The sequence below is a fragment of the Athalia rosae genome, chromosome 7 (assembly GCF_917208135.1).
Source record: "Athalia rosae chromosome 7, iyAthRosa1.1, whole genome shotgun sequence".
Classification (NCBI taxonomy): domain Eukaryota; kingdom Metazoa; phylum Arthropoda; class Insecta; order Hymenoptera; family Athaliidae; genus Athalia; species Athalia rosae.
This window is the reverse complement of record NC_064032.1, coordinates 15,575,440-15,601,203: the sequence shown is the minus strand read 5'-3', so window position 1 is coordinate 15,601,203 and position 25,764 is coordinate 15,575,440. Positions and strand designations below refer to the sequence as shown.

The 25,764-nt window shown below is 39.1% G+C and overlaps 3 protein-coding genes and 2 long non-coding RNA genes across 22 annotated transcripts in view; all 5 read right to left on the bottom strand.

The window, feature by feature from the left end:
- Positions 1–2,310: 2,310 nt before the first annotated feature.
- LOC125501921 lies at positions 2,311–3,479 on the bottom strand. The gene is made up of 5 exons (XM_048659073.1): positions 3,388–3,479; positions 3,125–3,279; positions 2,879–3,006; positions 2,560–2,818; positions 2,311–2,474 (listed from the first exon to the last, which is right to left on the bottom strand). Exons 1-4 carry the CDS (start codon positions 3,447–3,449, stop codon positions 2,780–2,782), a joined length of 384 nt encoding a protein of 127 aa, XP_048515030.1. The 5' UTR covers positions 3,450–3,479; the 3' UTR covers positions 2,311–2,474; positions 2,560–2,779.
- A 670-nt stretch (positions 3,480–4,149) lies between these two features.
- On the bottom strand, positions 4,150–4,424 carry LOC125501735. Its single transcript, XR_007279376.1, has 2 exons — positions 4,365–4,424; positions 4,150–4,266 (listed from the first exon to the last, which is right to left on the bottom strand). It is a non-coding gene; the product is annotated as an uncharacterized LOC125501735 (long non-coding RNA).
- Positions 4,425–5,347: 923 nt separating this feature from the next.
- On the bottom strand, positions 5,348–6,516 carry LOC125501916. Its single transcript, XM_048659065.1, has 5 exons — positions 6,425–6,516; positions 6,162–6,316; positions 5,916–6,043; positions 5,597–5,855; positions 5,348–5,511 (listed from the first exon to the last, which is right to left on the bottom strand). Exons 1-4 carry the CDS (start codon positions 6,484–6,486, stop codon positions 5,817–5,819), a joined length of 384 nt encoding a protein of 127 aa, XP_048515022.1. The 5' UTR covers positions 6,487–6,516; the 3' UTR covers positions 5,348–5,511; positions 5,597–5,816.
- Positions 6,517–7,192: 676 nt separating this feature from the next.
- On the bottom strand, positions 7,193–7,458 carry LOC125501917. Its single transcript, XR_007279651.1, has 2 exons — positions 7,402–7,458; positions 7,193–7,303 (listed from the first exon to the last, which is right to left on the bottom strand). It is a non-coding gene; the product is annotated as an uncharacterized LOC125501917 (long non-coding RNA).
- Positions 7,459–8,750: 1,292 nt separating this feature from the next.
- The window catches only part of LOC105689670 (ensconsin), a 34,113-nt gene continuing 17,099 nt past the window's right edge, over positions 8,751–25,764 (bottom strand). For 8 of the 18 annotated variants that reach the window (XM_048658415.1, XM_020854432.3, XM_048658414.1 and 5 more), the window contains 15 exons: positions 21,242–21,313; positions 20,935–21,000; positions 20,660–20,849; positions 20,205–20,551; positions 19,321–19,515; positions 18,086–18,550; positions 16,028–16,207; positions 15,447–15,781; positions 15,054–15,351; positions 14,848–14,969; positions 14,491–14,732; positions 14,281–14,404; positions 13,800–14,200; positions 10,439–10,704; positions 8,751–10,352 (listed from right to left, as the gene is read on the bottom strand). In XM_048658415.1, the coding sequence (XP_048514372.1) occupies positions 10,339–10,352; positions 10,439–10,704; positions 13,800–14,200; positions 14,281–14,404; positions 14,491–14,732; positions 14,848–14,969; positions 15,054–15,351; positions 15,447–15,781; positions 16,028–16,207; positions 18,086–18,550; positions 19,321–19,515; positions 20,205–20,551; positions 20,660–20,849; positions 20,935–21,000; positions 21,242–21,313 (3,317 nt within the window). In that variant the 3' untranslated portion in view covers positions 8,751–10,338. Of the gene's footprint in view, positions 10,353–10,438; positions 10,705–13,799; positions 14,201–14,280; positions 14,405–14,490; positions 14,733–14,847; positions 14,970–15,053; positions 15,352–15,446; positions 15,782–16,027; positions 16,208–18,085; positions 18,551–19,320; positions 19,516–20,204; positions 20,552–20,659; positions 20,850–20,934; positions 21,001–21,241; positions 21,314–23,456; positions 23,642–23,891; positions 25,024–25,764 lie in introns of those variants that run through there. The other 10 variants (XM_012406858.3, XM_012406857.4, XM_012406847.4 and 7 more) reach the window with 6 other exon arrangements.

The window sequence follows — 25,764 nt, the reverse complement described above, 5'->3', positions numbered from 1 at the left end:
AATTGATCGAGTTATCGCGAATCAATCGATCGAAAAAGTGAAAAATCAAAGATATCTCGATGGGATCTTACGCCAGCTCAATTTCATTGACGGCGTTGTGTTTATCACGCAATTTTACGTAGGAAAAGCGTCCTGGAATTATTCTGGGGGATACTCCACGTTTTTGCCGAAAAAAACAGTAAGCCTACAGCCTTGGAATTTTCTCACAATCTGAGATGAAAGCACAGATTTTTTTTTGAAGGGTTTCTCACGCTATCCTCATGTATTTTGATCTCAGGAATCCGAATCTGCAAGCAAAATGATTCCATCTATGAAATTGATCGAGTTATCGCCAATTAATCGATCGAAAAAGTGAAAAATCAGAGATATCTCGATGGGATCTCACGCCAGCTCAATTTCATTGACGGCGTTGTGTTTATCACGCAATTTTACGTAGGAAAAGCGTCCTGGAATTATTCTGGGGGATACTTCACGTTTTTGCCGAAAGAAACGATAAGCCTATAGCCTTGGAATTTCCTCACAATCTGAGATGAAAGCACAGATTTTTTTTTGAAGGGTTTCTCACGCTATCCTCATGTATTTTGATCTCAGGAATCCGAATCTGCAAGCAAAATGATTCCATCTATGAAATTGATCGAGTTATCGCCAATTAATCGATCGAAAAAGTGAAAAATCAGAGATATCTCGATGGGATCTTACGCCAGCTCAATTTCATTGACGGCGTTGTGTTTATCACGCAATTTTTCGTAGGAAAAGCGTACTGAAATTATTCTGGAGAATCTTTTACGTTTTTGCCGAAAAAAACGGTAAGCCTATACCCTTGGAATTTTCTCACAATCTGAGAGGAAAGCACAGATTTTTTTTTGAAGGGTTTCTCACGCTATCCTCATGTATTTTGATCTCAGGAATCCGAATCTGCAAGCAAAATAATTCCATCTATGAAATTGATCGAGTTATCGCGAATCAATCGATCGAAAAAGTGAAAAATCAAAGATATCTCGATGGGATCTTACGCCAGCTCAATTTCATTGACGGCGTTGTGTTTATCACGCAATTTTACGTAGGAAAAGCGTCCTGGAATTATTCTGGGGGATACTCCACGTTTTTGCCGAAAAAAACAGTAAGCCTACAGCCTTGGAATTTTCTCACAATCTGAGATGAAAGCACAGATTTTTTTTTGAAGGGTTTCTCACGCTATCCTCATGTATTTTGATCTCAGGAATCCGAATCTGCAAGCAAAATGATTCCATCTATGAAATTGATCGAGTTATCGCCAATTAATCGATCGAAAAAGTGAAAAATCAGAGATATCTCGATGGGATCTCACGCCAGCTCAATTTCATTGACGGCGTTGTGTTTATCACGCAATTTTACGTAGGAAAAGCGTCCTGGAATTATTCTGGGGGATACTTCACGTTTTTGCCGAAAGAAACGATAAGCCTATAGCCTTGGAATTTCCTCACAATCTGAGATGAAAGCACAGATTTTTTTTTGAAGGGTTTCTCACGCTATCCTCATGTATTTTGATCTCAGGAATCCGAATCTGCAAGCAAAATGATTCCATCTATGAAATTGATCGAGTTATCGCCAATTAATCGATCGAAAAAGTGAAAAATCAGAGATATCTCGATGGGATCTTACGCCAGCTCAATTTCATTGACGGCGTTGTGTTTATCACGCAATCTTACGTAGGAGAAGCGTCCTGGAATTATTCTGGGGAATACTCCACGTTTTTGCCGAAAAAAACAGTAAGCCTATAGCCTTGGAATTTCCTCACAATCTGAGATGAAAGCACAGATTTTTTTTTGAAGGGTTCCTCACGCTATTCTCATGTATTTTGATCTCAGGAATCCGAATCTGCAAGCAAAATAATTCCATCTATGAAATTGATCGAGTTATCGCCAATTAATCGATCGAAAAAGTGAAAAATCAGAGATATCTCGATGGGATCTTACGCCAGCTCAATTTCATTGACAGCGTTGTGTTTATCACGCAATCTTACGTAGGAAAAGCGTCCTGGAATTATTCTGGGGAATACTCCACGTTTTTGCCGAAAAAAACAGTAAGCCTATAGCCTTGGAATTTTCTCACAATCTGAGATGAAAGAACAGATTTTTTTTTGAAGGGTTCCTCACGCTATTCTCATGTATTTTGATCTCAGGAATCCGAATCTGCAAGCAAAATAATTCCATCTATGAAATTGATCGAGTTATCGCCAATTAATCGATCGAAAAAGTGAAAAATCAAAGATATCTTGATAGGATCTTACGCCAGCTCAATTTCATTGACGGCGTTGTGTTTATCACGCAATTTTACGTAGAAAAAGCGTCTTGGAATTATTCTGGAGAATCTTTTACGTTTTTGCCGAATAAAACAGTAAGCCTATAGCCTTGGAATTTTCTCACAATCTGAGATGAAAGCACAGATTTTTTAGTGTAGGTCTCCAAGTCTCCAGCTGATTTGCATTTCATATCCTAAGGAAGGAGAGAAATATTTTCAATATTATTTAGAAACCACGGCATATCTTGAACTTCAAGAGGGGTTTAAAAGTAGGGCTACCATGGGTTGTGGAATGTTTGCAGTTCTTGAAATGATACATGTACTAGGAAGTATAATTTCTCTTTCTCAAACTCTCTGTGTCGTTTCTAGAAGCAGAGCAACAACATGCTTGTGGTGGGCAGCTGGACCTTGCCCAGCGACACACTGGCAGTGACTTTCCGCCAAGGTACACAGGGGTGTAATAATAACATCTGACGTATACCGCAAGCACTCTGTCGTTTCAGCTTTGCATTCTTCCCTGGGACAAATACAGTTCGATCTGGAAGAATGGAACGAATAGCAGTGGTCAACGCTTTCAGTATTCATTTCAAAAAACAACCAAGTATGATAAGACTCTTCTATAGATCGAATCCAATGTTCTAGCCGTCAGTCTAGCCCCTCTGCTCTTGAGGATGCACTTTGATTCTTCTACTCCGAAATGGTGACATTTACTTCCAGTAGTATTCACTGCCAAAACAAATAAAAATCAACTAAATAAGCACCATACAGAAACTGTCACTGACTGAGCCTCAATGTCGTTCATTCAAATAAAGCACACCGCATGCCGGATGTTGGAAGATCATACCTTTACTAATTGTATAATTGAGTGTCAGCACGCATAGGAATCTCATCTGGTGCAAACGTCTGGGAGCTGTCATACAATCGTTAGAGTAGAGGTTGAGCATTCGCAAAATAACGTGATATACTCGCAGTGCCATACCGTTGATTTTCAAACGATTCCTGAAAACAAATCAATTATTATTTCACATGCTGAACAATTTCGCAAGACTCACTCAATGCACTGCCGTATAAATAATCTTTATTCGTTTGAATATACTATTAATTAACCCGTTTAAATTAATATCTGCTCTGCCAATTTGATTCATGTTCAATCCAGCGGCGGGGTCCATTTTGAACTTAGGGGACTATGCGCAAACGTTAGTAACTCGTCGAAATAGGAGACGAGTTTGCTCCGAGCTTTTTTGCGGCTTCCTATTGGTTCCAGGCGCCAAAAAGCATGATGGCGCCGGGCAACTAATAGGAAGCCGCGAAAAAACTCGGAGCTTAAAGTCGTCTGCTATTTCGACGAGTTACTAACGTTTGCGTATAGTCTCCTGATTCCCTGGCTCCTCACTCATCATATTCTCCTGATACCAAAATTCATTTTTCGACGTCAAATTTTCGCCCCGGCGACTCGAAAATCAGCCATATCTACGATTTTGCCCCGCGTCGAACCTTACGACCAAGACTTCTTACGACTTTATTGCGAGACTCTCTGCACAGAATTCAAGGAAATATGAAAATATACCATGGTTTATCATTAAACATTGTATAAATCCAGTAAATTGATAAATAAAACATTTCTTTAATGATGTATTCTCCGATGAGACGAACACGGCGGCGGTCATTCACACACCCGAACGTATATTATACCGTCACTCTGGTATCATTTGCGGATTCGTTCTCTCTTCACGAGCAGTTGTACATTTATCAATATTATTTTGCGCTACATTTTGTGTTGATCAAATGAAACGTATAAATAATAACTAATTAATGAACTATCGATTTGAAGGAGCTTTTCGGTGAGGGTTGGAAATGTATTGCAACACGTTATTGAGAATATTACATGGATTTATTAAATAGAAAAATGCATGTTTTTTCACAAGGGATTTTTTCTGAAGGTTTCCCCACGCTATCCTCATGTATTTTGATCTCAGGAATCCGAATCTGCAAGCAAAATAATTCCATCTATGAAATTGATCGAGTTATCGCCAATTAGTCGATCGAAGAAGTGAAAAATCAAAGATATCTCGATGGGATCTTACGCCAGCCCGATTTCATTGACGGCGTTGTGTTTATCACGCAATTTTACGTAGGAAAAGCGTCCTGTAATTATTCTGGGGGATACTTCACGTTTTTGCCGAAAGAAACGATAAGCCTATAGCCTTGGAATTTCCTCACAATCTGAGATGAAAGCACAGATTTTTTTTTGAAGGGTTTCTCACGCTATCCTCATGTATTTTGATCTCAGGAATCCGAATCTGCAAGCAAAATGATTCCATCTATGAAATTGATCGAGTTATCGCCAATTAATCGATCGAAAAAGTGAAAAATCAAAGATATCTCGATGGGATCTTACGCCAGCTCAATTTCATTGACGGCGTTGTGTTTATCACGCAATTTTACGTAGGAAAAGCGTCCTGGAATTATTCTGGGGGATACTCCACGTTTTTGCCGAAAAAAACAGTAAGCCTTTACCCTTGGAATTTTCTCACAATCTGAGATGAAAGAACAGATTTTTTTTTGAAGGGTTTCTCACGCTATCCTCATGTATTCTGATCTCAGGAATCCGAATCTGCAAGCAAAATAATTCCATCTATGAAATTGATCGAGTTATCGCCAATTAATCGATCGAAAAAGTGAAAAATCAAAGATATCTCGATGGGATCTTACGCCAGCTCAATTTCATTGACGGCGTTGTGTTTATCACGCAATCTTACGTAGGAAAAGCGTCCTGGAATTATTCTGGGGAATACTCCACGTTTTTGCCGAAAAAAACAGTAAGCCTATAGCCTTGGAATTTCCTCACAATCTGAGATGAAAGCACAGATTTTTTTTTGAAGGGTTCCTCACGCTATTCTCATGTATTTTGATCTCAGGAATCCGAATCTGCAAGCAAAATAATTCCATCTATGAAATTGATTGAGTTATCGCCAATTAATCGATCGAAAAAGTGAAAAATCAAAGATATCTTGATAGGATCTTACGCCAGCTCAATTTCATTGACGGCGTTGTGTTTATCACGCAATTTTACGTAGAAAAAGCGTCTTGGAATTATTCTGGAGAATCTTTTACGTTTTTGCCGAATAAAACAGTAAGCCTATAGCCTTGGAATTTTCTCACAATCTGAGATGAAAGCACAGATTTTTTAGTGTAGGTCTCCAAGTCTCCAGCTGATTTGCATTTCATATCCTAAGGAAGGAGAGAAATATTTTCAATATTATTCAGAAACCACGGCATATCTTGAACTTCAAGAGGGGTTTAAAAGTAGGGCTACCATGGGTTGTGGAATGTTTGCAGTTCTTGAAATGATACATGTACTAGGAAGTATAATTTCTCTTTCTCAAACTCTCTGTGTCGTTTCTAGAAGCAGAGCAACAACATGCTTGTGGTGGGCAGCTGGACCTTGCCCAGCGACACACTGGCAGTGACTTTCCGCCAAGGTACACAGGGGTGTAATAATAACATCTGACGTATACCGCAAGCACTCTGTCGTTTCAGCTTTGCATTCTTCCCTGGGACAAATACAGTTCGATCTGGAAGAATGGAACGAATAGCAGTGGTCAACGCTTTCAGTATTCATTTCAAAAAACAACCAAGTATGATAAGACTCTTCTATAGATCGAATCCAATGTTCTAGCCGTCAGTCTAGCCCCTCTGCTCTTGAGGATGCACTTTGATTCTTCTACTCCGAAATGGTGACATTTACTTCCAGTAGTATTCACTGCCGAAACAAATAAAAATCAACTAAATAAGCACCATACAGAAACTGTCACTGACTGAGCCTCAATGTCGTTCATTCAAATAAAGCACACCGCATGCCGGATGTTGGAAGATCATACCTTTACTAATTGTATAATTGAGTGTCAGCACGCATAGGAATCTCATCTGGTGCAAACGTCTGGGAGCTGTCATACAATCGTTAGAGTAGAGGTTGAGCATTCGCAAAATAACGTGATATACTCGCAGTGCCATACCGTTGATTTTCAAACGATTCCTGAAAACAAATCAATTATTATTTCACATGCTGAACAATTTCGCAAGACTCACTCAATGCACTGCCGTATAAATAATCTTTATTCGTTTGAATATACTATTAATTAACCCGTTTAAATTAATATCTGCTCTGCCAATTTGATTCATGTTCAATCCAGCGGCGGGGTCCATTTTGAACTTAGGGGACTATGCGCAAACGTTAGTAACTCGTCGAAATAGGAGACGAGTTTGCTCCGAGCTTTTTTGCGGCTTCCTATTGGTTCCAGGCGCCAAAAAGCATGATGGCGCCGGGCAACTAATAGGAAGCCGCGAAAAAACTCGGAGCTTAAAGTCGTCTGCTATTTCGACGAGTTACTAACGTTTGCGTATAGTCTCCTGATTCCCTGGCTCCTCACTCATCATATTCTCCTGATACCAAAATTCATTTTTCGACGTCAAATTTTCGCCCCGGCGACTCGAAAATCAGCCATATCTACGATTTTGCCCCGCGTCGAACCTTACGACCAAGACTTCTTACGACTTTATTGCGAGACTCTCTGCACAGAATTCAAGGAAATATGAAAATATACCATGGTTTATCATTAAACATTGTATAAATCCAGTAAATTGATAAATAAAACATTTCTTTAATGATGTATTCTCCGATGAGACGAACACGGCGGCGGTCATTCACACACCCGAACGTATATTATACCGTCACTCTGGTATCATTTGCGGATTCGTTCTCTCTTCACGAGCAGTTGTACATTTATCAATATTATTTTGCGCTACATTTTGTGTTGATCAAATAAAACGTATAAATAATAACTAATTAATAAACTATCGATTTGAAGGAGCTTTTCGGTGAGGGTTGGAAATGAATTGCAACACGTTATTCAGAATATTACATGGATTTATTAAATAGAAAAATGCATGTTTTCTCACAACGGATTTTTTCTGAAGGGTTCCTTACGCTATCCTTATGTAATTTGATCTCAGGGATCCAAATCTGCAAGCAGAATAATTCCATCTATGAAATTGATCGAGTTATCGCCAATTAGTCGGTCGAAAAAGTGAAAAATCAAAGATATGTTTATGGGATCTTACGTCAGCTCAATTTCATTGACGGCCTCTTGTTCGATACGCTTTTTTACATAGAAAGAGCGTCCTGGAATTATTCTGGAGAATCTTTCACGTTTTTGCCGAAAAAAACGATAAGCCTATAGCCTTGGAATTTTCTCAAAATCCGAGATGAAAGAACAGATTTTTTTTTGAAGAGTTCGTCACGCAATCCTCATGTATTTTGATCTCAGGAATCCGAATCTGCAAGCAAAATAATTCCATCTATGAAATTGATTGAGTTATCGCCAATTAATCGATCGAAAATTTGAAAATAATTCGAAATGCGCTGTCTGGCATAATAGTATGCTTGAAAGTTATGAGATCTATGCAAGTTGATGCACGCATCTCGGATCTCGTGGTTATAATTCTCTTCGTATAGGCCCACAAGTCTTCAACTGATCCGCATTTTATATCCTGAGGTAGTAAAAAAATATTTCCAATATAATTTCTAATGGATGGCATATCTTGAACTTAAAGAGGAGTTTGGAAATAGGGCCACCATGGAACGACTGCAGTTCTTGAGTAGATACATGTACTAGGAAGTATGATTTCTTCTCCTCAAACTCTCCATGTCGTTTTCAAAAGTAGAGCAACAATATGCTTGTGTTGGGCAGCTGGACCTGGCCCGGCAAACATCTGCACTGACTGTCCGTCAAAGTACACAGAGGTGTAATAATATTATCTGACGTATACCGCAAGGACTCGCAAGAAAACATTCACTTGTGAGTCGAGAGAAGAGGATCTTGGTTTTCCTCTCACTGATTTGATTCTTTGCACTCTGGTGCCGTTTCCAGGATCTCAGAGGCCTCCTCACAGCTCTGTACAACTATTCATTGGCTCGGGCAAACCAAGGATATTCCATTCTACCCTTAGAAGACACGGATCAAACAGGGCCCGTACATTAAATATTCTTGCTCTCAATTAAATTTAAAAATTGATTATCTCTACTCTTACCTTTGGTTACTTCTTGGGGGTATCTGAGACGCATAATCTGAGGGCGTCGATAAAGTGTTTATTACATAAGCTCGCAATTTATATATCCCGGATAACTGGGAGGAAAAAAGAGCAAAGAAATAATTACACGAGCTACTTGAATCCTCAGAACAAAAAGTACCTCGTTATACCTATATTTGATCTTCATTGCTCGTTTTGTCACACTTGTCTTTAAATTATCAAAGAGCTTTAGTTCGTCGTAGCCTGCGTGGTCTCCTTCTTTCTATGTTATTAAGGGAACTTTATCTATGCGTTGGACACTCACCACCTCCGTGGCTGCATAGGAAGATCATTGTTAATTTATCTATTGTTATTAAAAAAAAAAAAAAAAACAACGAGCATCAAAATAACTTTCAATGTAATTAGGTACAATTAAGATAATTATTAACGTTAATTAACAAGGTGGCTGACTAGTGAATTCGCGCCTCGCTGCTGCGTAATTTAATTTTGGGCAAAATTGTTACGTGTTAACAGTATTAATTCAATTTTCTTTTTTTTTTCACAATTTACAATGGTAAGCGGTGTGATACGTACGTATGCAGTATCATGTATCAATTATTTAATAATGCTAAGCCACGATTAGAACCCAGGGGTTATCTTCGAACAATACTGCCCCACGATATTACCATCTAAATAAATTCTACGAATATAAAATTATTCAAGTTTGTTCTCTGATAGTTAGGTAGCCCATCATATTTATTCAGAAGAGAAACAACGTTCCAGCTGATTTCTGTAGATCACTCTAGAGTTGTTTCAAATTTTTTAATTGCAACAAATAATTTTTAAACTACACAGGTAATGCTGAGGAGCTCTGATTGAAATAATTATTCGTCAGCCATCTCTGACTTTAACCCAACTGTTCGTTCCATATCTTTTTTTCTGACTCTCTTACAACTTTACTAACAATATAGCTGCAGTCGTGTTCAAAGGTAAATCCTTGATGGTACGTCTTGTAGGTTCGGGAATTCGCCATTTAGAATATTTGAAAATTTTAATTCAAGCGACGCTAACGATATGACAAGATAATTAGACTGGATATATCAAGATGGATATTCTAGACAAGAGCTTTTAGAACGAATTCATGGTATTTTCCGACAATTCGGACTCACCTCGTGTATTCCACATTGCCGGACGATCCCATATTATAATATATAATCACAACACAGCTGCGATAGCTAAATAATCATCATCTTATTTTGTAGATAAAGTAAATTTATACGGTTATTCGAATCAATAGACAAAAGATTTATTATTTATAATTTTTGTCAATTGTGGCAAACTCATTGATTCCTTTTCTTTCGATCGCCTACATTATTTCAAAAGCCCACCGCAGCTATGTGGAAATTGATACAGTGCACTGACCTCATCGACAAGTAGGCATTATCAATAGATTTGACATGAATAGAATTTAGCCATGTTCAATAATTATTTAATATTAAACTTGATGATAATAATATTATATGTGTATGTATATAAGCATATCCAATATATGCGGGGTATGTACACGGTACACACACGTACAAACACGCATACGTGTCTGTGTGTATATATAGATATTATATTTGTATACTATGTTACACCTATTTTTGTCTATTAATTATAGTAATTATGATAATAAATTGAATAGCTTTTTCTACTCTCCATCGAAGGGGAGATCAGCTAGACAATATCACTCCAGTCATTTTCTTTCTACTTATACTTGAATTCACCGCTTCAAAAAGCATCGTGTCATCGTCGTCGTCATTCTCCGTAGTATTACATATTACATTATACTTTTATCATTTAGTATTTACAAAACCCAAGTATCAAAGACGGTCGGGAATTACTCTTAAAAACGCACTTGCCGACGACAAGCTGGGTAATTTTACTCCGTCTTAGATTTTCTTCCATCGTTATTTCAGTCACCATAATTATTCTAGCGCACACTGCCTACGATAGAAGATCTGGAAAAACAATGATTCCACGGTTACTGGTGATCGAATAAATGTACAAATTGATTTGAATAAAATGAACGATTGGTGAAGATTACCTGGTACTTGATTGTTGTCCTGTGTTTTGTTGCCGAACGTGTCCTGGAAAGAGTTGGTATTATCGTTGGCGTTTGTAGAGGTCGGTACGAATTGGTTGCCCAAAGGATTGAATGGTATGGCCGTGGGATTAAGATTTGAGTTGATCGAATCTTCGTTAGCCAGTTTTGGAGTGAGTTCAAGGATTTGTCCAGTTGTTGTAGAGTTGCTCATATTGTCTGCAAACTCCGATAGGTCTAAGAGGTTGTTCGTTGCGTTGTTTTGCTTGCTACAAATACAAAACCAGTTGAATATAGGTATAACAATCATTCAATAATTTAGTTTTTGTTTTTTAATCATCTCGTGTGATAATTATTAAACTTTAATCCAGACAGTTAATTAAAGCGCACGCATACATTAAATAAAATCGCTTGTCAACTTATTTTCATTTTGCGTAAAGAAACAACTGCGAATACAAGCTATCTAACAGCGGATTATTATTGGAAAAAATCTTTCTCTTTTGGTAATAAATAGAATATAAAGTTCCTACAAAAATAAGCATGCTATGCGATGGCAAATTCGCACAAGACACCTTTGAGGCGGTTGTTTTTGGTGAAAACAATTTTTAGCTAAATTACCGATTCCGTGGACAAAAAAATTGCTATCTGTAGAGTAAAAAAAAGCTCAGCTGGTACAGAAAAAATTAAGTGAATATCTCGGCTCAACCGAACGCTATACTATGTAATAAATCCAAATTACGTACGCTTATTGTTTTATTCTGAATACTCTGTATGTTCATTCTATTCATTTGTTTCTTCTCTTATTACATCATTACGTAGATCAATTTCACTGATTAGGGATGAATCCCAGGAAAATTCACCAAGTTGGAAACCCCGGTGGAATCAGACATGCGGCTGTCGATGTCAAGATATAAATTTATACGTATATGAGAAAGAGTCACAAAGGAGAAATTGACAACATTTGGTGCGTTTCCCTGAAATAATACCTAATCGAACTTTTTTCTTACGTCTTTCAAATTAAGCTGTAATTGGTTTTTTTTGTCATTGCGCACACGATGCAAATTAATTTCATAGTATTATATATCATTATATACCCTACCTACAATAATAATTAGAGACTTAAACACAAAATATACACAATTATACATAACTTCAGGCAGGGGTCATGATTTCCCATCCCAACAACGATAGGTAATGGGTAAATTGGACGAAATAATTGGATGTTTTGTGTGAGTGCGTGGGTGTGTGTATGTGTAATAACACAATTGCATACAGTATTATATAAGTATATGTGTATAGCTGCGTGTTTCAATTTAATGTATCAATCATCATTAGTGATACTATTATCATCCTCGTTATCATCGCTACGATTATGTCGTCAACATTGTAATAAAAATACGGTTATTGTTGCTATTAATAATACACATCATGGATATCTATATTCTGATACGTATCATCGTATATCATGTTGCCGTTTGACTCGAGAGGAATCCGAAGCAGCGCTGACTGATTAATCAAATTATGAATTATTAAGTCAGTTATGGTTATCTATTATTTTGCAATATATATTCGTTGCCTTAATAAACTAGTTTGATCGTTATAATTACATTCTTTCAGCCTCTCATTCCATTTCTTTACCGGTTCTATCATGAACTTGTTAAAACGCAATCAGCCGGTATTAAAAATTTACTATGTAAAACTTATTGAGGATTAAAATTAGGAATAATATATTTATGCTATTGATTGATTTACAATAAACGATTCATGTTTCGTCGCAGTGTTCCTATCGTTCAAGATAGTTGAACTAAAGAAACAAAATATATCCGGTTTTTACACAGAGCGCAATAAATTATTATTATTATTATCGTTATAATTATTATTATCCTTCAAATAGGTGATTAATACGTATCTACAAACATGTATTCATCTTCATATTGAATAAAAATACACATGTGTACCGCAAAATAAATGACAAACATCACTTACAAAGTTCTTTATACGTCCATCATTGTGTTGCCTATTATTTTAAACAATCGTTTCCCGTTTCACTTTTAACTCCAATATATATATATACACTACATATCATATAAATATTCATATACATGCATATATATTTTCTTTTATTCCCGACGAATCGATCCATTTTTCACTATTGTTGTATACCTACATATAAATTCTTTTTCTTTTTTTTACATTCACCACATCATTCCAGATTCATCAAAACAGACAACAACCTTAATAGATATCTATCTACACAAATGCGTGGTAATAATGATTACAATTATCAACCTTTTCCTTTTTTTTTTTCCTTTTTTTTTTTTTCTCTCCTTGTGATTTAGCCATTCAAAATTTAAGGAAATATAGAAGGCGGGGCAAAACGGGGTACTTAAACCCCAAGCTTTCTGAAACTTGAATACGTTGGTACCTTTTTCTCTTATTTGTAGTTGAAGTAAATGAGAAAGATTTTCCATCATCACCGGTGGGAAAAAAATTAATTATTATTTATAATAAAAATCATATTAACATTCAAAGTTATTACCATCAACATTTTTTTGGAATCAGTTACTACGAAAACAAATTTTCAAAATCCAGAATGATGTTTGAAGTCACTTTCGATCATTATAAAAAAAAAATTTACAAAATTCTTGGGATACCCCATTCTGCCCCACCTTCCCCTATATTCATATATATATATTTGTATATACAAATATATATAGATACATATATGAATAAAATGACTACACTCAAGTTAACTATTAGGACATGATATTCATCGTGACATTGGAAGTACCGCATGTACCAATCTAATTAAGCTGAAGCGGACCATTAGATAATCTGGCATTGGCAGATCTGATTTTTCATCAATGTCCGAACCAATACATTTCTCGTTTCTTTTTTCGATTGTTCAACGTAAGACTGAATGTACGAATGAATAAAATGGTCAAAAAATAGTTGCTCCTTTTACTTATGACAACCGAAATTTACAACAACGATCATTCTTCTCACGATTCGATAATGTGACCCCACTGCGTTGGAATAATAATACTACAGAAATAAAAACAAAATAATGATCATAATTATAATTATAGTAACAAGTTTGAATGAACGCGAATTGATTCAATTTGAATATTCATCAGTGTTCACGACCGATTGATTGCCATATCGATAGTTATCGTGGTAGTTCTGTAAGTATTTTGCGCGATACGTAAAACTTAAATCAATGGTAGAGATATCTTTCTATTCTCTGAGCTGAAGAAATGATTCTGATTATTAGAATCGCGCAAGTTTCCGTGTTTCATTTCTTATTTTTTCTCTGGACTTGCAAATTTATCCGCATCGTCATACATCGCAGCATGATACTTACACAGTTGCGTTGTCTAGAGCGACGAGGGGTTCGTTGTGGCTATTAATACCATTTCCATGGTTAGTATTGTGGTGACCGTTTAGCTCTCCTTCGCCATTTCCTTGGGCGTTGTCCAGTAGCAAATTATTGCTGCCACCATTCACACCATTTGTATGTGTACTACCATTTCGAATAATTTCCAGGGGCATCGTCGTTGTCGTCGTCGTAGTTGTCAACGTCGACGATATCGAATTATGCTCGATGTGGAGAGCTTGCTGTTCCGCCGCTATAAATTGCTGTGTTGCTTCGGAGATGAGACTTGCTGTCATTACGTCACTACCTAGTCCTTTATCCACAGACAGTCCTTTACCTTCGTCGCCAGGACTCTCTTCTTTGAGTTTATCTCCATCACCACCTTCCCCCTGGGAATTAATTTCAATTAAATTTCATGAATTAGAAAATTGAATAACCATGGAGAATGTACGGAGAAAGTGAGTGGTACCTTAGTGGGTGTATTAGGTTGATTTTTTCCCCTGGTTCTGAGCATTATTGCTTCGACTCGTTTACGTCTCGCGATCCTCTCTTCCTCTTCTTTCTTTAATCGTTCAGCCATTTCGATGCGCTGTCTGAAATTCAGCGACTAGCTATAGGTCACATGTTCCGAATCCGAACGAATAGTGGAGCAGTTCAAGGCGAATTGATCAACACTTACTTTTCAGCTTCTTCTCTGGCCTTTCTTTCTGCCTCTTCCTTCTCTACTTTCTGACGTGCTTCTTCTTCCCGTCTTTTTCTGTCTTCCTCTTCACGCCGTTGAGCTTCTTCGATGGCCAGCCTCAGTCGCTGTTCTTCAGCCTGACGAGCTTCGCTTGCCAATCTCAAAGTCTCTTCTTCCAGCCGGCGCTGTTCCTCCTCTTCCGCACGTTGCCGTTCCTCTTCCAGGCGAATTTCCGCTTCCTAAAGATTCACAGCTTTAATTAAGCAGAACTAGATGGCTAGGTGAAAGGTTTTTACAATAACTTAATTCGTGATTTAATTTCATTTCATCGCGACGATTCGAAATACTATTTACAATTCTTTGACGTTCTAGTTCAGCTTCACGTTCAGCTTGCACTCGGGCGAGTCTCCTTCGCTCAGCCAAAGCTGCTTTTGCTTCCTCCTCGGTAGTTATTCTGGTTTTGGCAATCATTGAAGCTGTGGAACAAGTGACCGATAAATTTCTTGTGGATACATAGAGAATGGAATACTTTTCAAAGTTCTTATCTTGGATAAACTCACCTGTCATATCAACAGGTTCTTCGCCATCACCCTCTGATTTAAATTCAGTATCTGGATTTTTTTTGTCTACTTTTTTCTCGTCCTTTTTCTCAGGCTTCACGGTTGTCTCACCGAGTGGTTGAACTGGAGCTGTAGCAGAAGTAGATCGAGCACTCGAAAGATGATCTTGGATGGAAAGATCGGTCTCATTTTTGTCAGATAGCTCCGCAACAATAGCTGGTTCTTCTGGTTTGGTTTCTGCAATTACGGCAGTTGTTTGCTCAACTTTTGTCTCTGTTACTGTTGATTCCTGCTGTGTCTAGTTTGCCCAACAGAAAAAAAAGAGAAACACAATTCATATTAATGTCAAAACTGTATTTTCACGTTTCGATGATAAGTAAATAACAAACTTACTTCTATTTTTTCAGTTCCATGATCGAGTTTCTCTTCATTCCGTTCTATGAGTTTACGATCAAATTCCTTCTGATCTGTGGTGACGTTTTCATGCTTTGTTTCTTCAACTTCGATATTAGTTTGAATAAGTGGTGGCTGCTCATTGCCAGGACTTTGCAATGGAGTGGCTCTAGGAGTAATCCGAGGAGACGCCTTGGCGGATTTAATCAATTTATCGGTTGGCTTCTTTACAATTTCAGCTACTTTTTGCGTCGACGGTTTCTTTGGAGTGCTATTGTGAACCTTTGGCAGTGGCGGCTTGGAATCTTTCGATATTTTAATATCCCCAACAAAATCTAAAATGAGACAATTAGAACAATATAAAATCGAAGCTACCTGAAAACCTGTGAAAGTTATCTATACATACATAATCTATTTACATGGGCAATGCTCCATCAATTTCATATAATTTCTTCTCAAGCATATAAGATAGAGTGTAGAGTAAAAAGATAAATAAAATAACAAATACTGAGATTATTGGGTCGAATAATAGTAATAATAAGAAGAAAAATAATGGAAATAAACTATAAAGCCGTGCTCACTGTGTCGCTCTGTGACAGTAACACCTGTTCCGGCGATGGAAGCGGGACGTGGACGACGTGGGGTTGTCGTGCGAGGGCGAAGACTGACATTACTGCTGCCTACGCTGCTGCCGCTCTGCTGACTCAAGGAGCTGTGAGGTCGCGATGGGCTGCATGGAGTCACCTCACCGCTGCGAATACCTACGCCCACCCGGTTTACGAGCCTTAATTTTATGTGCACAGCATTATTTCCAATTGAATTTCACCATCGTCAATAAATGCTGATTCGATTTCTCATTGAAATAAATTTTGATCTCGACTCTCCAACACGCGTAGAAATAATCTCTCTATCGACAGAACTACTAAATTTCACCTATTGCTCGAATGATTTCACGCAGATGACACGCTTCTGTATGTAAGCACGTATGGTACACCTCGATGAATTCACGATATGAGATAAAAATATGCACAAGTAGTTATTGAAAAAGTAAACTACGGAGAGGCGATGAAGAGGTATATTCGGTCTAATAATTGGAAGAAAAAATAAATGGATAATATTTCTCTAGCAATGAAGATTATAAAAAAATTGAATTTTTTGATACCTATTACAGATATAAAACAAACTGAACTAATTCATAAGTTTCTATACTTTTAGAATTTTTCAAATTTCATTTACTCGTGCAACTGATCAATCAATGTGACCTGTATATGAAAGCATATTTCATAGGAAGCCGCCTACCATCATGGGCAAAAAAGCTCATACGCTTGAATGTACAAAAAAGTGTAACGTGAAAAAATTGATTGAAAAGGAAAGAGAATTACCATTGATACTACACATTAAACATGTATATTAATAAAGATAATAAAGATAATAATACGGATGATGATGACGATAAGATCAGTGATGGTAATAAAAATATAATGGTAATAAACATCACGTTATAATTGTTACAAATAATGTGCATCTTACCGATTAACAGAAGTAGTAGGGTAGTAGCGTGGAGGCAGATAGATAGGCAGATGTGTAGATGGATAGTACGTAGGTAAGTAATACATAATAGCATGATACCTTCACCCTCACAGCTGAAGAAAGACTTTGGAGCGTAGACGGTTGTGATCTCTTGTTGTTATATAAATAATTTCGACAATATACTTACTTACGGCCATACCAAGTGTTAGCGCGCTTGTTGGTTGATGAAGATTATTAAATTTGAGTACAGTATGTCTTGCCTCTAAATCAACGTTAATTTAACAGCGATTATGAGCGAGATGCTTTAGTAATAGTCGTTATCGTTAGTATCATAGTGGATGTTTGGTGGTTGTTCTCTTTTCTGTCAGGATAATCTTCGGAAACATGCAAAGCTTCATCAGTTGATTTGATTTTTATTTTTATTTTTTTTTTAAAAAAACTACTGAGGTTGCAAATATCTAAATGCGAGGACTGATTTAAAAATGAGCTCTCTTCGTTAAGTTCAATAGATTATCGGTGTAGCGTAGTAAAAAAAAGAAAACTTCAAATTAGTTGAATGATTTTAGAGTATTTACCTCAACCAGTGGTCCTTGCCTAGATATGTGATCCCAACTCATGAGAATGCGAATGTATGCAGGTGTGTTACGCGTTACAAGAGATAATTTTGATACATATTCGAAGGTATGTACTGGATAACCAATTAATGGATGTTACGTTACTGTATCTGGAGTATTTTTCAAGTATTTTACCGAGCCGGTACAAAGAGTCTGCTCATACATAAATTCTGTACGTACAGGTGATACTCAAGCCACAAATTATGGGATAGAAAATCAACCGTATCAAATCTATAGAAACTCTTGATATTTACTGCAAAGCAGCTATGGGGATTCAATACACAATAATATTCATCTATTTACACTTCAGGGATCTTAGTCTCGAAATAAAAATCAATTTCCAAAATGTTTCGAAAATATCAATAAACAATTAACAAGCGAAAAAGATTTAAACGTAACAGATCAAATGAAATATTCGATAACGTGACTTTTAAAATACTCCGTCTGGCGAATTTTACGAGTTGAGCCCACATAGAGTGTTTCTAATGTCCTTACCTTGCTGCTGCTGCTGCTGTTGCTGTTGAGGCTGATGTTGTTGCTGTTGATCCCTAGCCCTGCGTCGCAATCTATCGGCTTTGGTCGGTCTCGGTGCGGTTAAAGTAGCACCTGGCAAAGTACCCATACTACGAGAATTATCGGATCGCTTAAGGCTTTTTGATCCAGCTGCAGCCAAGTGAGACATGCTGCGACTCATGCTAGAAGCCCCCAGAGGCTGGGACTGCTGTTCTGCCAGGGTGCTAAGCTCGCTCGGGCGTTTCCGAGGCTGTGACAATTGGTCCAGCCTGGACATGGAGTAAGTCCTACCTGGTGATCGCGTGAATGCCTTGGCGCTCGAGCTACGTCCTGTAGAAGGAATACCGTCTCTCGGCGATGGGATTGTCGGCATTAGATCCGTCCGCCTCCTGTTCACACGTAGATAAGCGGAGCTCGGAGTTCCCGGTGTTCCGTCGCTCTCTTCACCTGTAAATCGTCGTGCTTAAAGGCAAACGCAAAGCTAATCCCCGGGATAGCACCCGTGATAAACTAGCAGAAATATATTTTGCAAATAATAAGATGGATGTGTAGAAATTAAAAATTCTTTTACATAAATAGGAAGCTTCGAAATGAACATTGAATGACTATCGTTTGGCGGAGAACACGCTCCTCAAATATCGTATCCGATTTTCAAGAGCCAAACTCAAATGACAACTGAATTTCAAGCTAGAACACAAGAAAAGAAATTACGAACAAAGGACAAAAAGACACACAACTTGTTGCGGCGGACACAGGCATCGATGCAAAACGCATTCCTGACAATTCAAACAGCCGGATGCCGGATGCGGGATGACTGCTTAAAAGATGCGGATAGAGGACCTAGTCAGGGAAATTAACGAAGAAGGAAAATAACAGCAAGCAATCGAGCGGTCGATACGAAGACTTCGCAACAAAAAATTCGAGCAGGGTAACCGAGTTCTCCAAAATCAGCGCAATCGTATCGAAGTTAATGGCTTGGAATTTGAAGTTGGGATGGAGTGCAAGGGGTATTCGAACATGCCAGCGTGTGGTATGACAGTTGTATGAGGTGTGTTATGAAGAGATGACAAACAGAAAAAAAAAAAAAAAAAGGTATTATGAGAGAGTTGATTATGTAGTGCATTGAATACAAGAGAAAAAGATCGACGTAGGAGTTTTCCGAGATATCAGATTCGGAAATATCCCTGATGCAGGCATCTAACGTGAGCAGGACTCACCGCTGACTGTGCGCTGAGTAATGTTGGGTGGCCTAGAATCTCTACCATGAACGGCGGGCTTATAGTCGATGTCAAAGATGTCGCAGTTGGGGGGCAAAGAGAGACTCGCTCTCTTTATTTTTGCAGGAGTAAGGGGAGGATCGGGGCTAGCGTTCCAATTGAACACCTCGTACATTGACGAGGACATTCGCATATCTGGAAATAAATCAATCAATCGCCCGGACTCGTTAGGAACAATGTCAGAAACAGCCCAATAGTCTGGAGTGCCAAGACCCAAAGAAGGAACTTCGATAAAACTCTGCTCCGAGACATTCGAATTGCCCTCGAATTCGTTTCCAAAATCTTATCGACAAAGTGTAAGAAAACTCGGAATTTATAGCAGAGAACAGATGAGATAAACTATCGTGATTCGATGTAGATATGCGTGTAACGGTTTAGTGGAGGAATGTAATCGATAAAACTGTAAAGAGGTTGTTGCGATATAAGAACACTTATAAAATGACACATAAAACACGGGGGGCATTGGAAACTTGCCATCACGTTCTATCAATGTGCTGTGACGAGATCTATGCGACTAAGATATCCCATGCATTAACGAGGTAAAAAAAAAGAAAATAGATGCTCCACCTAAGACAAAGATGATGACGTTAAATTCGGGAGAGTGAGAAAAAGTTTGAAAGAAAAAATCCAAAACTAAGCAGCGATGTGATGCGATCCATTTGTAAAATTTGCCAATAACCCTGTGATTCTATCAAAATAACGGTGAATGTCATTTCAATTCATAATCGGGGAGAGAATTTTTTTAAACATAGTGTCCTCTAAATTTGCATAACATCATCCTGAGTCCTGATAAGGGGGAAAATTTTTTTTAACCGGCGACAAACCTTCTCCGGGTTTGCGGTCGAGTCCTCCCGCAGAAGTGGCTCTTTTCTTACTGCCGTCGAGTTCTCTCTCCGAAGATCGCCTAGTGAGCGGTTGGGCAGCCGTGAACATCATGACGTTGGTCGTTGAAGTGGCCCGACGAGTACCCCAGAATGTGGAACCGCCCGTATCCGCTGGCTCCAGCATCCTCGGCGTCGAGCTGCCAAATGCAAATACGATGTGCGATCTCTCATTTTTCTTTTTCGCCTCAATCCGAGCCTCTCTCTCTTGATTCTTCCGTAATATCGCCTCCCTCCGTTCCCTTTCTGCTTCCCATATCAGCCGTTTTCTCTCCTCTACCTGGTTCCGCCTTCGAATGACGAAACGGTTATTATTTTTGCACGTTGAATTAAAATGGATCTACAATCGACCGTGGTATTCGGTCCATTCGCATGTTTAGAAAACGAAAGGTAAGTACCTGTCATTGTCGCGACACCTGAGCTCGTCGATTCTTTTCCGTCTTTCTTCCTCTCGTTGTTCCCTGAAACGTTGGGCGGCTAGGGCCTGCTGTCTGAGCTCTTCAAGTTTCCGTTGACGCTCCTCGTTTTGCCTGTCACGGACTAGCTTCACTCTGTCCGGTTCTTTGGTGCTTCCAACTGATTCGCGTCCTAAACAATGATATTATCAATCAATCGAACCGAAATAACCAATTTCGAGTAGATGCTAAAAATTAAAAATTTCAAAGTTCGATACCTTGTACGTCGTATGGACTGTCACCGTCGAGGGAGTCCTCGTCATAGAGACTTCGCCTTTTGACATCTGCGTTATTCATGGAAAGAGAGAAAAAATCAAGAGTTAACTTCAATCGGGTAGCATTTCAAATTAATAACACGTGTAATGTTACAAGTTCGATAACCAATATCGTAAATTCTCAAGACGGCGGGGGGAACCTTGTCGCGCGTGATTAAAACTTCGACCAGTAGTCTCAATTCTATAGTGAAACTCGTAAGACGAGAAGAGAATGTCGACATATTAGAGGGAAGAGGAATGCGCGACTCACCCTTTGAAAAAGAGTGGCGATTGCGTGAAGTGTTGGAGGATCTTGGTTTAGCCTTCTCGGAAGCGGCTCCAGCTGTAAAAGAAGAACTTGACGTTTTTTCCCCTTTATTTTTTACCGTTTGAATGTCATCGTCGCAGATGACAACGTTCATCTTTTACAATGGCCAAGTAAATACCGTTCCGCAATTTCAGAAGTTATTTTAGTCCTATGGGCTAAAATTTCCCCTTAAAATCACTTCGTGGCTCGCTACAGAGGAATCGAGTTATTATTTCCGTTAGCTCATCCCATCCAAATCCCCTGCAAAATTCGATTTCTGTCCCCTCGTGTTGTCCTCAACGTCAACGTCCCTGTCGACCAGCCACTTTTTATCACGTGTCCCCCCGAGTCACGACTGACGAGTAATTTAACCGTCGTAATTTCTCGTTATCAAAATCCGAAAAATTTCCACACCTCCGGGAATTCAAGAAGCGATTTACCAATGGAATTCCGACAAAAAAAAAATACAGATTTTTTTTCCATCTTGGACACGATTCGTACGATCTGTACAAAAGATGCGGATGTATTCATCTATCGCAGTATCCCCTTTAATGCGAGCTGTACGAGCGTACGGTAGAATATAAATTGCAGAGAGCTGTGCAAGATATCGATAAGTTCTCTCTTCGCTTTCGCTCTCCTTCGAAACTCGAGTTCCCCGGTTTTTTTGTTGGTCTTATACAAAGCGAGCGAGAGTTGGGGCTCGATATGATGCGAAGGTGCGAAACGATCCGTGAATCAACCGTACCCAATAATCCAAACGCGGTGCAGAGAGCAGTCGAGGAGAAGAAAATAAAAAAAAGGGAAAAGGGAAAAGGGAAAAGAAAAAGAGGGTAGGAGAAAAAAAAGGAAATACAGGAGGCGGGAAACCTGCAGGAACCACTAAATGTCAAAGTTCGCCAAGCGCCTCGCTCGCTACCCGGTCAATAGACCTCCGGGAAACGGGAGAAAAAATTCTGCGTGCAGTTTGGTTCACCGGGGCAGCCTCGGTGTGAATATAAGAAATTGGCGCGGGGTATTTTGGCGGGATGCGAACCGAGGGGTTTTTTTTTTTTTTCTACTTTTTTCATTTCCCTGCCCTGCTCCATAAAACCTCGAGCATACATCGTAGACATCGATCTCAAAATGTCCAAAATTTCTAAGAGAAAAAGAAGGAAGCGAAAATAGGCGCGTTGATCGATTTTTCATAATCGCGCGAACTTTCCCTTTTCGTCGAATCTTCGAAAGAATTTTTAGTATCGGACTTTTTTTTTTCAACGATGAGCATATCGCGAAGCATCGTCATCAAAATTGCTTTCTCGCCTTTGCCGCTCATATACTATAGCGTGAATATCTTTACTCCCTCCCATCAGATTTTTATCTCCTGTGAGTCGATTTCGCTGATTCTGACGTATACACGCCGAGTTCTCTTCTCTCATACCCCGATTCGGACGGAAAAGAAATAGAAAATAATTTCGATTTTCCTTATCACTCGATCGCATCGAAGTATTAATATCTACCGTGGCATAAACTAGCGATTATAGATCGGTTTCAGTTCTTCTCTCTTCAATGCACTCGATAGTTTTCGCTCATTCTTCCGACGTGTGCTTTTGTGTCTACCTGTTGAATCGGAATCATTCTCCGACAATAAGCTCGAGTCTTTCTCTTCCGATCACCGACGTTGAATATTGTCAGACGTCTGTAGTTTTCCGATGGTTTTAGAAATTCCGTACATATTTATCGACATGTCCGACGTCGAATTTTTTCAGAGAAAGACTCCACAGCCGACCGATCCTCTTCGAAATTTCACACTCGAACGAATCTTCGCCCTAATTTTCTTATCTACGCGTACCGTACACGTACACACCAGGTATACGCGCCGAGGCTTCCGAAGCGAAGTTTTTAAAGTTTCTACTTTGAGGAATTAAAAGCGGCGAAAACTGGTTCATGCCGCATTGCAGCGATTAAAAAAGCTGCAGGATTTCTGAGAACAAAAAGAGAAGAGAAAAAAAAAAATACTGTGAGTACAACAAAAAAAAAACTCGTCAAATTTCGAAAGGAGGAAGAAAACCAGACACGCCACTACGAACGCACGCAGACTCGTTACGTGCATTATATAAAAATGATTCCAACGGGTGGTTGGCTCATAGAAAAAAATCAAACATCTGATAATTCGTAGGATGATTTCCTCTTGCGGATCTACCTTCGTCTTCGGAGTTTGATGAATCGTAGATCGGTTCGTTTGGCGAGTTATTATTATCCCGTCTCGATCGGTATCCTCCTTTACAAACGATATCCTGTCGTTGTTCCGTAGATGTGAATAAAGTATTTCTTCTAGCTCTCCTTCCAGCTGGCGAAAAGTCCGTAGGCGTAGCCGGTGGCTTCCTTCTAATTATATACAATATGATAATTTTTTATCACGTTCCCATGCAAGTATACGTAAAAGATGAAAAATAATAAATAAAGAACTTGTCTTAGGGTCAAACTCTTCGATAGCCCTCGGATTTTTTGATTTTTTTTTTTTTTTTTAAATAAAGAATGAACAGAAAAGGTTGAATTGTTGTTGATAATTTTTCCCCCCCGCGAAATGAAAGAGTTGTTTGACCGAAGGACGCAGAATTATAGCGTTGCGACGTACTCCTTAAAAATGACCGTTGACGACGAATTGGTTTTTCCGTCTGAACAGTATCGATATTCCTTGATCTCCATACTACCGGACGACGAAGTTGAAGACGAAGATAAAGACGAAGATGAGGACGAAGAAGACCTTGAAATCTCCTTGGCGGGAGACGAGGGCGGTGATGGTGGTGGCGATGGTGATGGACTGGCGGATCTTCCCGAACTGTAGCAGACCGCCGCTTTTCTAAGTGTCTCTCTGCACAACTCCGAGAACATTGTTTACACCCCATGACCCGATGGCCGGAGGAAGGCCCGTTGAAAGGAAAAAAAATACCGAACAAAATATGCCAATTAAACGAACGCGAGCGGTTGTAGTTTCATATCTATATTTCGATTACTCGACACCCGGCACTAAGCTGTCTTTGCGTTTCTATTTTTTCAATTTCTCGATCACCTGCACATCACACCATTGGGGTACTAGTTCCTCGTCACCGTGATTCCCAATCCCCTTCGAGGTCCCTGCGGAGATTGGATCGTCACTCTTTGAAAAATTGATAAAAATTACAACGAATCCAGCGATTGTTTTCTCCCGAAACTTTCACCCTCGTCCGGTACGACGTGTCCTTTTTCATCATCATCCTCATCGTCGTCATCGTCGTCGTCGTCGTCGTTATTATATTATTGCACGTTGGAAAACTGGACACGTTGCGATAGGACGTAACTGTACATGGTGCATGCAGGACGTGACGACCTTCGGGGGAGTACCGAGTGGTTGATACTGCGGGAGTAGCACCCCAAGTGTGTGCGTTCAGTTTTTCGGGGTTGTTCTGATATTCCAGATGGAGACACCGTCGTCTCTACAGGGGAGTATCGGTGCACCGCACATCCCTCTCTGGCACCCTCGCAAACCCTCTACTTTTGGTAAGTGTATAGGTAGGTATGCCGTTGAGTCGATCGGTTCGGACTTGCGCGGCAACGTTTCCACGGACATAACACGCTTTTCGAGTATCAAGCTATGCTCGATTTTCCCAACAAAAAATTCTATTTCCACGCAAAGGAAAAGATGATTAAACTAGAGAGGGAGAGAGAGAGAGACAGACAGACAGATAGAAAACAATGATCAATTTCATTGCGATGCAAAACAAATATTCATCCGAATTTTCATCTTTCTTCAGCTATGAATATTGCAGTTCGGTAAGAGAACCAAACATCTTTCCCCCTCGGATAAATTATGACGATATATATGCGTGTCAATCGTTTAATTCGTCAGCGCTAATTTTCCGGGATATTTCACCAAATAATTTCATCGCCATCGACTTGATTGTAATCGTTTTCGTCTGGGATAGATCGATGGAATTGTTTGCACCATTAGATCTACCGTTAGATTGGTTTGATCGGACATTATTTACGATCCGAGAGGATACCTTTCCAAAATGTATAGTCGGTGATTCTCTTTCTTTCTTTCTTCCTTCTTCTTTTTACTTGTTCTTCCCTTTTCTCCAAATTCTCGTCACCCTATTTTCTTTTCCGTTACACTCCGCTAACCAGCAAACCTCTTCCATCATCGTCGTGGTTTCAACGATTTTCTTTGTCTTTGTTTCACCTGTACATCCCGAAAATGGCGACGCTCGGAGGGGTTGAAGATATTAAATACGGAGTCCAAAAAAAGGACACTCCCATTTACACGAAAGTACCACGGATAATCTGATCTGCAGCGGTCCCTAACATCCCTCTCTACGTTATTATGTATTTTCAGAAATTTATTCTCTTACTTTCTGCCTTCCTCTTTCGCCCCCAGAGCTATTATCCCAGAGTTTTTTCGTACCGTGTGACCAATAAGGGTTGAAGAAAAATGATTAGTGTAAAAAGTGTCTTTTTCGAGTGCCGGGATA